This window comes from Cyprinodon tularosa, unplaced genomic scaffold (genome assembly GCF_016077235.1).
Source record: "Cyprinodon tularosa strain WSP-4 unplaced genomic scaffold, ASM1607723v1 ctg65, whole genome shotgun sequence".
Taxonomy (NCBI): Eukaryota; Metazoa; Chordata; class Actinopteri; order Cyprinodontiformes; family Cyprinodontidae; genus Cyprinodon; species Cyprinodon tularosa.
Genome location: NW_024039396.1, coordinates 917269 through 933335, shown reverse-complemented (window position 1 = coordinate 933335; position 16067 = coordinate 917269). Strand labels below are relative to the sequence as shown.

General features: G+C 40.0%; 1 protein-coding gene across 3 annotated transcripts in view; it reads left to right on the top strand.

Annotated features, from left to right (window-relative positions):
- LOC119799133 (calcium-independent phospholipase A2-gamma-like) overlaps positions 1 to 14182 on the top strand; it is a 48103-nt gene extending 33921 nt beyond the window's left edge. For 2 of the 3 annotated variants that reach the window (XM_038308913.1, XM_038308912.1), the window contains exons 9-10: positions 2327 to 2522; positions 11361 to 11629. In XM_038308913.1, coding sequence (XP_038164841.1) covers positions 2327 to 2522; positions 11361 to 11629 — 465 coding nt within the window. Of the gene's footprint in view, positions 1 to 2326; positions 2523 to 11360 lie in introns of all 3 variants that reach the window. The other variant, XM_038308914.1, reaches the window with a different exon arrangement.
- Positions 14183 to 16067: the final 1885 nt, after the last annotated feature.

Here is a 16067-nt window from a genome sequence, read left to right as displayed (position 1 = left end):
TTTTTTCATGAAGAAAAATGAAACCCTAGAGTGAAACGTGTACATGCTTGTGGTTGGGGCAAAGAAAAATTGAAATAAAACCGCACTCACATTATTAGTTAAAATAACTTTTCTACTTCTACTCCATGCCTTTCATGACATTACCTCGTTGTTAAGAAGGGTTGTCTAATTTAGACCTAAAAAAAGGATTGCAAGTTTTGTTTATTTCCAAAGCATTATTATGAAATAATAAAAAAATTACCTTTGTTGTCGCTATGTCATATATTATCCTGATGTGCTAACTGTTGGACCCAGGAAGCTACATAGGATTACATTTACTAAGTGTATTTCTTTCCTATAAATAATATACTTTAATTATTATTTGATGGGGGAATCAATGCTTGGAATATTTTTTTTGTTGTCGTTCTAAAAACGTAATTTTTATTGCATTAACTAGGGATGGAACGGTTTATGAAAACCGTCCGAACCGTTCGGTTCAACTGTCTCGGTTCGGTTCGCGTGTGTTGCGTTGGGTTCATCCGCTGCTCCTTTTTCTCATTGGAGAAACGTTTACACTCCAGAGCAGAAGGTGGCGGTACTGCGACCAAAGCCAACCACCAGTAGTAAACAAGAAGAAGAAACGAAGCAGCGTAGCCGGGTGTAGCAGAAAAAAAATCAGTTGTTGTGGAGAATTGTGTCGGAATGGCGAGTGGGAAAGAACAGGAGTTGGAAGACGCGCCAGCAGCACTTTATAGGTCTGCTGTATGGGACCACTTTGCATTTAGAGTGACCTACGATGACGGCGGAAAGAAAGTTGTGGATAAAAGTGCAACAGTGTGCAAGCATTGTGCAACATGTGTTGTTTATTCTAACAGCAACACGACCCACATGTACCGAACCAAACTGAAAACCGTGACCACGAACATGTCAGGCTAACAATCAACATATACCGAACCAAACTGAAAACCGTGAACCGAACTGAACCGTGTATTTTGTGAACCGTTCCACCCCTATCATCTATTATTATTGAGCTCTCATATAAAGTGCTAAATAATGAACAAAATGCTTAGATACTAATTTTCAAAGTAGGCTTTAAACTATCTGTCTTCTACGTTTATCTAATGTGAAATGTTAGTTTATGTCTTTACATGGGATTTATTTTACTAGCTGTATAAATGTCAAAGGCTGAATCATTGCCATCTTTATTTGAAATAGTTTACCTGCAGTAAAAATTACATGTATTTAAGGCTTGTTTTCATACATCTCTATAAGAGAGATAAAAGTGGAGGGGCTGTAACAGAGGGTTTTCTGCTTTTGTTTTATTAGATGGTTTGACTCAGTTCAGCATATTGAATTCAGACCATAAACTCCTTTTAAGCTCATGCTGTTAATATTTCTTTTCTTATCGATGATGATTAAGAGTATGAACATGCAGACGGTAAATGTTCCATGGTTATTGTGTTTGGGTCAGTTTGAATAGGCCAATATTTGCGGTTATTGTTTCCATTAGATTAGCTACTCTAACACATCCTTTCTCGGAACAAACTTCTAGGACTTACAGAGGAAATAAAATGCTGATGTTTATTTACTTAATGCCACTCTTGGCTATATCAGTTGCCATCTGTGCTGTTATTATGTTTGCACTAAAAATAATTTTCTCCGTCCGTCTCTGGGAATCATTGTCTTGAAATCGTTGGCAGGCGGTTCAGATGCTCTGCTTCACTCTGTATGTCCACTATCTCAGAGTTATGTTTGTTCTGGTGAGACCAATAAACGACCAGTGTCAGTTACACCCTGATAATTATACACATCGACTCAAAGCAAGAAAGCTCTTTCGATCAAGCGTCCACCCAGAGACATGAACAAGTAGTGTTCTCTTTGCTGTGTCCCAAGACATTCAGGGGCCCCTGCGGCTCCTCTCACCCCCCCAGCCGGGCCCCTTTAATGAGGACTGTCCCCGGTGTGTTTGATCCGGCTGCCAGCTCACAGCCCCGCGGCCCCTCAGCCTCATGCCTATTCAACAATCCCCTCAGCCTCTACAGTGACTCCCCCTCCCTCCCACTGCCCTGGGTACAGTATGGATCCAAAGCAAAAACACTTCTGGGGGCCTCTTTGATATCAAAGCTAGCTGCAATGATATTATGGAGAAGGAAGGAAAACCTCCATGGCTCCAAATAGCTCTCCAGGTGTAAATTGATGTTTTCCAAAAAGAAATTCCTCCTTAAACCATAAAAACCCGATAAGATGTTTGCATTTCTAAACACTGAATCATTCATTTTGTTTTGGATGGTCTTGTGATAAAAGCAGATCCAGTTTCTAACAGAGAACTTCTTGTGTTGCTGTTCAGGATGGAGGTCTGCTGATTAACAACCCAACAGCTCTTGCGATCCATGAGTGTAAGTGTTTGTGGCCCGACACCCCACTGGAGTGTGTCGTTTCGCTCGGCACAGGACGCATCGAAACCGCAGGCAAGACCAGCGCAACATATACGAGCCTCAAGACTAAACTTACCAACGTCATCAGCAGTGCCACCGACACTGAGGGTAAGTGATGCAAAAGGTTGAGTCTTTGAAGAATAAAATGTAAAGGAAATTTCAGAAGTGTTCCACAGTAGCAGTATTTTTTACACGTGTCATCTTATAAATAGCCCTCTTCAGTCTGGTCTATAAAAAAAAAAAAAAGGACCAAACTGCAATTTTAAAACATGAAAATACTTTAAATAATAATTTTAAAGCAAACTTTAAAGCACATACAATTCTACATTATATTTATGGTTTAGTTGTGTTATGTTTATAATATCAGTCAATCAAAATTTATTTATAAAGCGCTTTTCATACAATTAATGAAGTTTAAATAGCTTTCCACAATTAAAAACGTTACCCTATTGCCCTCCAACATAGAAAACAGATAATTACCCTCCTACCCTCCCCCCACCCCATCACAAAGACATACACACACACCCAAGTACAGAAACATGATTCAAAGAGCTGTCTGCATTAGGGATGGAACAGTTTATGAAAACCGTCCGAACCGTTCTGTTCAACTGTCTCGGTTCGGTTCGCGTGTGTTGCGTTGGGTTCATGCACTGCTCCTTTTTCTCATAGGCGAAGCGTTTACACTCCAGAGCAGAAGGTGGCAGTACTGCGACCAAAGCCAACCACCAGTAGTAAACAAGAAGAAGCGAAGCAGCGTAGCCGGGTGTAGCAGAGAAAAAATCAGTTGTTGTGGAGAATTGTGTGGGTATGGCGAGTGGGAAGGAACAGGAGTTGGAAGACGCGCCATCAGCACTTTATAGGTCTGCTGTATGGGACCACTTTGCATTTAGAGTGACCTAAAGAAAGTTGTGGATAAAAACAGTGTGCAACACGTTTTGTTTATGCTAACAGCAACACGACCAACATGTCAGGCTAACAATCAACATATACCGAACAGAAAACCGTGGCCACGAAACCGTGAAGAACCGTGGATTTTATGAACCATTCCACCCCTAGTCTGCATTGGGGCAGCAGATCAAGTACAGCCACCAGGAGCCCATTTGAGGTTTAGAATCATATGCTAAAGAAATAAGTAACAAAATAGTTGTACATTTTTAAAAGAGATAAAAGGATAGTGAATAAATATAAAATGAGCATATAGTGTTAAAATTCTACAATAAATAATTGCAGATAAAAAAAAAATAAGATTAAAAGCTAAGCTAAAAAGGTGGGCGATGAGTCTGCTCTAAAAACCTGAACTTCCTCTGTGACCCTGAGGTCCTCAGTCCATAATACAGAAATAACACGTCACTGTGGGTATGTGTGCTGACTTTAGGGATTACAAGGAGTTTGCTGCCAGAGGAGGTAAGGTAAAAGTAGTTTTGAAACATAAAAAGGCCCAATACCATTAAGATACTTGAAAACCATTAAAAGACCCTTAAAATTGATCCTGAAAGAGGTGCTATGTGCTCCTGCTGTCTGATTTTCATCAGAAAGCACGCAGCTGTTTTTTTTATTTATTTTATTTATTATTAAAAACAGGTTAAATGCTGTAAACCTGATATATACATTTCTGGAAGACCACCAAGCAGGCCATTGCAGCAGTCAATGCGACTGATGATTAAAAACATGCACCAGTTTTACCAGTTTGGCTGAGAGAATGGAGCGGACTCTGACAATGTTCTTTAAATGATAAAAGCCTATTTTTATCATGTTTTTGATGCATGGAATACAAGTCAGCTCAGAATTAAAAATCATGTTCAGGTTTCTTCCTTTTGTGGAAGGAATTAAAGACATTTGCTGTAATCAAGGTCAAAGTTTCTCTCTATGGGTAACAGGACCAACAAATAAAACTTCTGTTTTGGCCTGGTTTACCCAAAGAGAGTTTTCTGTTAAATCCAGGATTTAATTTTTAAAATGCAGTGAAAAGGTGCATCCGTTAGTCCTATGTCACCAGGAGAATCTGAGATATATAACTGTTTATCATCAGCATAACTGTGAAAGTTGACTGTGCCTCCTGATGACGCTGCCAAGAGAGAGATAAAAAACTGTGTGGTCTACTGCATCAAAAGAAGCAACACTATCATTTTGTTAGAATCATAATTTATTATTTAATCATTCAGAACCTTTAAAATGGCCGTCTCATTGGGGTGGTTTGTTCTAAACCCAACAAACAACAAGGTGCATAAAAGCGAGTTTTTCTAAAAAATCTTACCTAAAAAGGCAAGCACGATACCAGTCTAAGATTGTTTAAATTGTTAAAGATCACTCTTCTCCAGCAGCGGCAACAGTCCTTCCCTTTTAGAGGCAGCAGGAAAGACCCCCATCTGAAGAGAGCAGTTAGAAATGTTCAAAAGCTCGCCCATTAGGGTTGGTAAACAGTATAATTAAAGAAGGATTTTGGGAACAATGGGATGTTTGTTAAAAAGCATATTGACTTAGAGGCCTCATGTGATTCGGAAAAGTATAAAACATTGGGTCAGTGTGTTATGCTTTGGAAATATTGCGACTTATGTTGATGTGAGACGACTATTTTGTGTTAATAAAGATCTCCCGCATGCTGGCTCAGAGAGACAGAAAAGCTGTGTGGAGTCATTCATCAAAGAATAAAGATTTCTTTGATACGTGATTCTTTCGTTCAGGACAGAAGGGCTGAGGAGAGTTGATAAGCAGATGGATGAAGCTAAATACATGAGATTGCTGGAGGAAGACCTTTTCAGTTCTGCAAAAGATGTGTGATTGGAGTCAGAGGTTAACCTTTCTGCAGGACATTAAACCTTAGCAATCAAGAGCTAATGTCTTAGAACGGCCCAGTCAAAATCCAGACCCAAATATATTTGGGAATCTGTACTAAGACTTATAAATGGCTGCTTTCTGAAGCTCTCCATCCAATCTGACTAAAGTTTAAGTCCAATTATCCCAAATGACTGCAGCTGTAACTGCAGCATAAGATGGTTTTCACAAAGTATTGACTTATGGGTGCTGAATCATGCTAGATTAGAAAAATCCTCTCTTTTTCCTTCCATCTCACAATTAGAGGTGTAAATATTAATCGTTTTGTATCGATGCATCAATCCAACAGCCGACGATCCGATGCATCGGACATAATCTGTAACAGGTGTGTAGTTAATAACTGAAATGTATGATCTCACATTGGACAAATTACAGGGTTTCTGCGGGTCATTAAAAATTATTAAAAGTCATTAAATTATCATTTTTAAATTAAAGTTTATAAAAACAATTTATGTATTTGCGCGGAACTGCTTGCAGTTGATCGTAAAGCCGTATGTTCGGAAAAGAAGCTTGAGGCGAAAAAAATCTAGAGAATGGGAAAATGCAAATTTCAACAAAAGTGGCTGGAAAACGAGGAATTCGGGACATGGCTGCAGCCTGTCGATGGTAGAGATGACGAATTATTTTGCCGTGTTTTTTATATATATATAGAGAGAGTCATGGGTACTTGTTGATGGCATTAAAATGATTTCTAAGAGCATTAAAAGAGCTTTAAAAAGAATTAAATAAGAGTTACTCTTTCCTGTATAAACCCTTAATTAACTCTCTGCATTTAACCATCCCCTTGCGGAGCAGTTGGCTGCCATCGTGGGGCACCCGGGGAGCAGTGAGGGTTTAAGGGTCTTGCTCAGAGACCCAGAGTGGTGTCAATCGGAATGAGACCCTATGCCCTAACCACTATGCTGCCATTCCCCTTTCAATTGCCTTTGACATGAAGGGATCACTTGTATATATATGTAAAGGTTATACAACTGGAGTCTAAACGCACACCTTGGATATGTAGGGTTAGGTGAGGCTTTCACGTAGCCTTTCACCTTCATCCCTAAGACGAAGCCCCATCGCCACTTTCAACCTGTTAAAAGCCCTACATCTTCGGCAGCTATTCTCCGTAAGGAAGGATGGACCGGAAGACCGTCAGTATTCCTCTCACTGATTTCAGCTTCCATAGAGTATTTTGTTTCAACAGGTTAAGCTTAACACAAGACATTAATGATCCAATAAATTATGCTGAGCGTGGTCCTCATGGTCTCACAGAGGCAGAGAAAACACCTGAAGCGGGGCATACACTGTACCAATTTTTGCCCTTTTCTGGCCGATTCTCCAATGGTGTGAGAATTTTTAGATCGGGCCGACATTAAGGTTCACTACGTTCGTCCCGTAGTGTACAAGGGGTACCGAGGGGCGATCAGCCTCTCATGACCACCAAACGTGTAAAAATCAGTCTGCCGTTGTAAAATTGCATCAGACTGCCGCACAATGTGAGAACATACACCGTGAGCTGTGAACTTTTAAACCCTGCGGTTTCGTTGTACAGTTTGTGCTGTAGCTGTGTGTCACGATTGAAAATATTGCACAGTTTATCTCTGGCTTTAGCTCTGTTGAGACTTTCCTGTTACTCTCATGTTTTCTGTCAGGCTTTGACCAGCTGTTGCATATCCTACTTTAATTGCACTGGTTCAAATTGATTGATTGATTTTTGCCTCTATACAGTTTTATATTCTAAGTTTAATAAAATCTATGACAGATTTATAAATACATGATACGGCTTTTTTCCCCATCCTTGTACACGACCGGCTGGTCGTGTACAAGGATGGGGCTAGTGGTCTGTTGCTGAGTGGTGGGCGAATTCAGCACTTTAAGGAAGACCAGGTCAGTGTCCCACTCTTACCTTCTGACTCCTGGCTGGGCGTTCTCCTGGCCCAGCAAAGTGATAAAGAGGGACATGAAGGGGTTGCTGGAACACTGTTAAGGATGAGGAAAAAGGCTTGGGTTGTGCAAGGGATGAGACTTGCACAGAAAGCTGTAAATCAATGCATTATTTGCAAGAAGATGAGAGTACAAGTGTGTCAACAAGTGATGGGGGACCTACCGGTTGAAAGGACGAGACCTACTGCACCCTTTCAGTTTACGGCAGTTGATATGTTTGGACCCTACTTGGTCAAGGATGATGTACGAAAAAGAGTGTCCACAAAGGCATTGGGAGTCGCCTCTCTCACTCTTAATTTCATGGGTCCGGCCCTTTCAAGCGTGGGGTGCAGCTACTGAAACGCTTGATAGTCATGTATGTTTCACGTTTTCTCTGCTCCTTTTATAAGATTATTTATTTTAGACTATAAAACCTTCAAGAGATATATGTAAGTGTGAGTTTGTAGCATCAAAAATGGGGGGAAAAAACATTTTTGAGGGGCGGGGTCTTAATGTTTCTACATATGTTTGGAAACTGTGTTAAGATAAACCAAGTGACCATCAGGACATCTGCACAAAAGGCATAATGTTTTCAGGAGTTTAGTGCTAAATAAAGGACCTAAATGTGGATCCCAGTGTGGCCCTCTGTAGTTGCAGCCTTTTCATGTCCTTATCACCTCTCCACATGGCCACTTCTGCCGTGCCTATATTTGGCTCGCCCTCCATGTTGATGCTCTGTTGCAGTGTCTAACCCAGTTTATTCTTTGCACTTTTCTTCCTATTTAAAAGGTTATGACTTCATCTTGTCAGTTTGCCTCTTTTGCTCTTAAATAAGCCAATAAATCGGAACATAAATTATAGATTTGCTTTTTTAAACCTTCGTCTTCACCAGCCCCCTGCAGATAACATGCAATAATAACCTTTTACTGCACAGGTTTTTACTGATTGGACAGATAAACACAGTTTTAAGTGTGGTGTAGTATGGCTCTGAATATTAAATGTTAATGTCTTGGAAAGCTGACCTTGGTCCAGTTTTCTCCTGTGTTACAGTATGGAGGAACAGTGAAGGTTACCTGTTTGTTTTTGCATTAGGATGCTCAGAGTGTCCTGAACTTTGCATATCATATCCTGGCTTGTAGACGGTTGTAATCTTTATAGATACTCAGTTTTTATGAGAAACATGCCATCGTTTAGAGTCTGTTTAGTATCTTGAGGGCCCAGATCCTTGGTGGCGGATTTGATTTAATTCTCTTACAGCCAGTAAATGCATGCTTCTTTATTAAATAACATGCCACATTGCTTACCTCGTCATCTTTTTTCTGCTGAAGGAAAACCCCTGATACTGATTAATTGTTATTTGGTCTCAGAGCGCAGCACCTTTTCAGCACATCCAATGTTTCACCACCTCGGCTTGTTTTAAACTGCATACTTCATTTCTTCATTTCATTTCTGCACGGGAATTCTTCTTGACTCTTCTCGTAAAGGCCAGCTTTGTGGACTTTCTGACCAGCAGTTGTCCTCTGTAGGTCCCATTCTCTGCAGCTCCTTTAGGGTTGTTGTAACTGGCTTTTCCTGGGGTGTTAAAGGCATACTATGCAACATTTTTCAGTTAATGTGTTCCATAACGTTTTGGATGATTAAATGAGTCATTTTAGATTGAACAAATGTTTTCTCGGCCGCCCTGGTGGTCTGTAGGGGAAATACCGTACTTGCAATTGCAGGAGCCCTCAGCCCGCACCCACAGGCTCAGAAGTCTCGTGCATCACGACATTTGGTCTTGCTTTACGGCGAGAACTGCTACACGCCCCCAGTGAAAGGCATGCTCGTTGCTAGCGCATTGGCGATATTTGTGCAGTTATCATGGCGGAACCAGCGAGAAAACAGCGAAAGCGCATGCATAACAAATAATGTATGAAAACATGCTAAATTTTCAAACTCGAAAATTGGAACAAAACAGTCACTTACCGCAGTAGACATGGTGATTCGTTGCGTTCGCCTGTCTGCTAAGCTCAAAACAACCGCGCCTGGCTTGACGGAGAAACCAGGAGAACAGCTGAGCATATTTACGACAGTGCACTTTTAATTTCGCCCTCTGGGGGGAGCTTTGCTGGAAAATTAACACCGGTTGCATAGTATACCTTTAATTTAGGATGATAGCTAAATGTGTTATTAAGCTAACACTTTTCTCAGACTGATTTTTATTTATTTTTTTTGTCATAAAATTGTCCTTCCTTTTTCGTCTGTTCCTGATATCCTTATTTACTTCCTACTTTACTTCCTCACCCATCTTCTTTCCCTCCTTGCATGCCTTCTTTGCTATGATACCATGTAAGAACCTCTGAGGCCTTCGCAGACCAAAAGTTTCATCACTGAGCACATTTCAACTTCTGATTTGAAAATCTGATGTGGCAATATATCGTGATTTTCCACTGCCCAATATAATATTGATCTTTCAGTTCCTAGTATCGACAAAAAAAAATAAAATAAAATGTACATAAAACACCTTTGCACCGCCACTCTGGCAGAAAGCGCTGTGGAGCCCTGTTTGCTGTGCAGCGCAGCACCATATCTGTAGTTGAGGCAGTCACAGTGGAAGATGTGGAATGACGCAAACCCTAAACAACATGGATACAAAAATAACTGAATGATCAATGTAGGGCCCTATAAAATCCGTTTTATTTTTTCCCAAATTCCGTTTTATTTTTTCCCAAATTCAGTTTTTTCCGTTTTAATTTTTGAAAATTCTGTTTTTTCCGTTTTAATTTTTGCAAATTCAGTTTTTTTACCCTTTACTGTTATTTCAGTTGTAAAAAAAAAGTGCTTTTAATGTTAATGATTAAAATGTACACAAATAAAATAGGAATGACCTTAAATTTATTTCACTGACACGTTAAAGTCACAAGGGAACTGCTCAGCTCTGTACTCAGGGCTTAGCATCGTGTTTCTCAAATTTTTATGCAGAAAGCGGAGCTGTGGAGAGCCACTTTGCCATTTTTTCAATGTTTTGATGGGGGAGAGTAAGCGGTAATAATGGAGCGGGAGGGGTTGTGTTGCCCAGATTTGCGTCCCCCGGTGTGCATTTCCCCCCGACGTACGTTCTTCTCCCACACAAAAACAGAATTTCATTTCAAGTGTAGAAATTCCGCGTTTACACTAGATTCCGCGTTAATTCGGCAATTCCACGATTCCGTGATCGCGGAAATTATAGGGCCCTATCAATGTCTTCTGATGGACATTTACAACACTTGCTTTTTTATGTATACATAAAGCTCGGATCAGTTAACCAGGCCGAACTCGGTTCTGACGACCGTTTACACATCACGCTATCTCGGTTCCTTGACTCCTCGCCTCCTAGTGACGATCTGCGGTATTACTGCCAGTATTGAAGGAGGAAATCAAGCAGTTGGTGACAGTAATGCACCAAAAGTTATTTGCCAACTGCCATAAAAAACAAGAAGAAGACGAAGAAGGAGGGAATCAAGCTAATCAAAATGGCGGCGCCCGTCACTTTCAGAAAGTTATGCTTGATTATTGTTGCTGTACTTCTGTGTTATTATTTAAAATGCCATTATTTAAAATGTTGAAGATTTCGAGATTTCCAGGCCTTGACCAGGGTGGGTAAATCCTAGCAAGGCCCAGTTATCTTCGATTGAAAACAACAGTCTATGAAGCAGTGTTTTTTTTTTTTTTTTTTTTCCAGAGTTAAACGTTTTAAGACTGATTGGTTTTGACACTTAACGTCAGCAACTCTTTTGCCATGTTGTGAACCCTCAGAGCAGAGCAGCTTTCATAATGTCAATCTAGCTTCCTGACCTACAGGGGTAACACATACAGAAATAAATACTCGAATCGCTCTGGATCCATTAGGCTTTATTTACAGTTTCAATGTTTTTTTCTGCTGCCTGTTTGTATGGACTAAAAAGCTGTTGATTTTAAAAGCAGTCATGCAGTGCAGATGGAGACAGCTATGGCTGATGAGTAAGACGTTTTCCTTTGGACATACCTCCGGCTTTCAGCTCCAAGTGCTCACTCAGTGACACGTTAAATACTGTCACAGTCCTGACAGACAGAATTTGGCTTTGCATGTACTTTTCTCTCCAAACGCAGCTGTTGAATGTTTGCACATACTAAAGCTATTACCGGGTTGAAAGTATGCTCATTGGTTTCTGCCTTAAATGGGGGCTAATTCTGTGTGCTTCTGTCCCCCAGAGGTTCACGCCATGCTGGACGCTTTCCTCCCTCCCAACACCTACTTCCGCTTCAACCCCTTCCTTAATAAAGAAATCTCCATGGATGAAAGCCGGCTGGAGAAGCTCAACATGCTGCAGGCTGAGGGCATCCGTTACCTGGAGAGGAATGAGGAAAAGCTGAAGAAGGTTGCTCGTCTCCTCACCCGAGAGAAAAGCTCCGTCCAGAGGGTGAAAGAGTGGGCGAGACTCCGGGCTGACATGTACAACGGTCTGACCTCAAAGCTGTAGAGACAAACAGAAGTTACCTTTCCCATCCCGAACACGCTTCTTGATCTACATTTAAATTATGTCACGTTACCGTGGTTACTGTAGCATGGTCAGTGTCTTTTTTTCCGACCAAAAGCTGTTAAAAAAAAGAAGAAAAAAACACTTTGTGAGCTGCATCTTTAAAGCCAAACGCCTTCTGCGTTCACCAACACTTTGACTGATCGTCTACTGTTCATGTGCCAACAGCTTTGGCACTTCCCACTTAGGCAGTTTTCACTGCCAGCTACTTTGGCAGAGGACGTTTATCTGGTTACTATATGTGTATTAACGATTTCAGCATGATTTTTTTTTTTTATTATAAACTTGGAATTTGAGGATCTCCCTGAATGGTAGTCCAAGTAACACTGTTGATTTGGAGGCGTTGTGCCTGTTGACTCTCCTGCTAATATTAGCGCAAGTGGTAGGAAGTCAAGGCAAGCAGAGAGTTGGCATCAAAACTAACTCCTGGTTCAAGTTAAAGCATATAAATTAGAAAAGCTTGATAGTTTTACTCCTCTTGGGTCTTATTTCTTAATAACCTTAACATACTGATGGCCCCTTTTGCATTTTTGAAGAAGGATAGATGAGCTTCATTACTGTAAGTCTCATCTCACTATTTAAATTAATTATTTTATTTAATTAAGCGTGTCAGAAAAAAATAAAATGGATGGATGGATGCCGTAGAAATTATATATATATATATATATACATATAAATATATACTCTGGATATTCTAAGATTTCATAAGTGAGCACCACTTAATCATCAACTTTCCTTAAAATTAAAATGTAAGATCTGAGATTTGGAGATTTTCAATATATATTTTATTAAAGCTCTCATCTGCCAATTCTGAATTTTAGCTCACTCCAAATTTTCTTTTAAAAGTATAATTACTGGCATTCAAAATATTTTTTGTCCTTCCGGCTATGAGCAGCTACTAATGATGTGTTAACCAGCAGCAGAGGTTGCTTCAAAGTGTTCCTGCTGCAGAGCAGTTGCTGTACAACAGGGGTTTGCCAATGCAAAACAAAGGGATATTGGTTTGAGGTTGACATTTTCCACTGTGCTTATAATCTTTTATCAGGAATTAAGCCTTCATAGAACAGCTTCTTCTCTGTCTCTCTATTCCTGTTGAAAAAGTAGACGCTCACCTTAACTCTTAGATTTCAAAGCACAACGTGTTCTTGTGACAGAAACTGAAAGCTTGGATGAAACTCATCAACTCTGCTGTAACACGTTCAACCATTCAGGTATCTGAGGAAGTCCTCTTCTGGGCAGCTCACTTTCTCAGCAAATTAAGGTCAAAATAAACAGCAACCCAAAACAAATCCATCTATAGATTGACTTCCTGTGGCAGACTGTACCTTTTGTCCAAAACTAGAGAAGTGAAAAATGCGTCTAGCAAGCTGTTATTAGAAAGAGGCATTCGTTTGGATATTTTAATATCCTCTCTGCTTCCTTTGACTTCATTTTCATACTTATCGCTTTACTCCGACTGAAATTAACTAAATTTGAAGATTCCTCCATATTTAACACATCCGTCACAGAGGAGTGTTATGGTTAGCCCCTTTAATAGCATGTGTTGCATTCGCTTTTTGGTAAAATATCGTAATTTTTACTTTCCACCTGGAAAGTCTAACCATTGCCAACCAGGGTAAAAATAGTGAGGTTTTTGAATTAGCCGAATATTTCGTGCAGCTGTATTTATAGTGTTTGTTTATAACAGTAAATAAAGAAATCTCTTTATAATTACTCAAATTAATTATTACGTTATGTCGTACTGTACATTTGTTAAAGATCGCTGTGGTAAAGTCATTTATAACCTAATCAGGGTTGATTTGAGAGTCAACATTTTCTCAGTTGAAATGATTAAACTTTGCACATTTTACAATGCAGCTCTGGTTGAACAGTGTGAGTCACAGTAAAAGGTTAATAGGGCTCACTTCAGGTATTACTGGTGTTACAGATATGATTCTAATATAATATAAGATGCTATAGAGATGTAAATCACACAGATATGTTATTTAACAGAGATCTAAAATAGGTTTAACTATCGTGTTGTTTTGACTTTGGAGTATTTAAAGTTCGCCTGTTTCAAACCCCATTATTTTGCCTGCATGTTTGCTTCTGCTTACATGTGGAGCTGTTTTCAGCTTGCCCTCTTTTCTTTGATGCCTCTCTCACTCTGTCTGCCTTTGTTGCTGCTTCCTCTCTCCCATACTGTAAGCTTTTCTGAAATGATGCAGGTTGAACCGCAAAAATTGTATTAAAACCCATAAGGTTTTCTTGGACTGGTTTCTGTTACTCATTTGCCACAGTTGAAAGTTGGGGTTTCTGTTTGCTGCTGTAAAAACAGCTGTTGTTCATTTCCACAGCCAAACCAAACACTGTGTGTCTGACAGTCACTCCCAGAGGGACCTAAATAAGATGGCTACAGATATTGTCCTGATTGTTTTTATTTTACCGTCCGTCTCCTGTTGGTCCAGTGCAATTATTGTTTTTAGAATGTAATTAAAACCTATCATTGAACCACAATGCTGCCCGCCTCCTCTTATTATTTAAAGATAAGCCAGTTAGGATCTGAGTAAAGCTCTAGTTTCACCCTCAGCTCTTGGATCACCTAAGGAGTATAGATATTAATTTCATAATGTGTGCCTACAACTGCCTAATTATTGGAGTGACACAACGTCCCCTTTTCAGCTCAAAGTGCTAAATCTGATTTGTCTAAAATGAAACTACAATCGCTCCTCGTTCAGGTATGTGTGTTTTTTCCTGCCTTAACTCAAATGTGTTTTGCAGAAGCAGGGCTTTGTCAGGGGAATGTAATTTCCACACTCATCCTTGAGATACCTGTCATGACATGGAGAAAGGTGAGGGGGAGTTAGTTGACTGCAAGGCTTTCCTTACCCAGAAATGGATCCCCCCCAACACTGTGCACCAACATAGCCCCCCTCTCATGGTCACATTTACAAAAACACAATAATGAAAGTAGAGGATGTGAGAAAATCCATTTCAAAACTGCCCAGCAGATACAAACATTGCAAATATTTCTGTTAAAAATTTACCTTTAACAATCTCAAAATTTGTTTAGCATTTACCCAATTTAATGAACTTAAAGTGGTCACAGACAGATATATAAAAATATAAATGACAAGAGCGATTGCGCGTTCTATAAGGACAGAAAAATTTTATTATAAACACCTTCATAAATATCATAAGATGTCATGCTAATGTTAATCTTTCTTTCTTTCTTGTAACAATCTTCATTAGATGTTAAGCAAATTTTTAAATAGAACAAAAACAGCAAAAATGCAGTATTTTCCAGATCAGTTTCATCCCGTTTGGGTTGCAGAGAACCTGCAGTTTATCCCATTCCTCACTGCTGGTAAAATGTAATTGTTAAGATCATAATGCCGTACATCTTGTTGTCAAAAACACCTTGTTTCCATTCATATATTTCATTAAAAGGTTTTATGTCCTTTTTTTCATCATACTTTATAAAACACTCCATAGTCGTAAGTGTTCTTTAATATTTTTAGGTATATTTCATGTGCAGGACTGGTCATTTAGAGGCTAAAGTCTCTTTCTGTCTGTACCATGGTAGCAGTTTAAAACTGCCTCTGAAGCCCCCGGCCTTGTTCACTTCCATCTGGTCTCCTGCACACGTAGATTTACCTTCCCTCTCTCCATCATCTCTGCCAGCTCTCTGCCTTTACCTAAATTTGTTGGTGCATCAAAGTCTCTTATCTAACCTCTCCACTCCTGTCTTCCCTCTTCTCTTGTTGCCTCCTGACATGCTTTCCTCACCTCCTCGCCAGTCAGCCAACACGGTCCAATTTCCTTCCTTCCCTCCCTGGCAAACAGTACCAGAGGCGGTTGCTGTTCAGGCTCAGCTTCAACCAATCCTGTGTGGCAGTCTTTTTGGTGATTTGCATATTTGTTTTGTCTCAAGTTCTTCGTCGGTTCCCCCTCCTAACACAACCCTCGCCAATTTATCTGCATTTTGGGAAAAGCACAGGGAGAAAATAGCTGGTTTGTGTCTTAGACAACACTGCTATTGTAGAACAAGTAAAATAAAGTATGATGTTATTGGTATTATGAACTGGATGGGCTGCAGTGCTTAATGTGTCTTTCAATCATACCTTCCATCATCTATTGTTGCTCCTCCTTGCAGGGTATACTTGGGATGAGACACCAGGCACACCCTGGACAGATCAGCCGTCCATCACAGGACAACTAAAACCAACAGGACAAAAAGCTATCCAAGAGTGAGTGGAGATGTTTTTGGACAATGCATTGAAGCTAGAGTACCCAGGGAGAACCCAGGCATGCACAGGGAGAACATTCAAAATCGAAGCAGAAAGAACCCAGGCTTGGATTCAAATCTACCTTCTGGTTACAAGGCAACAGTGATACTATT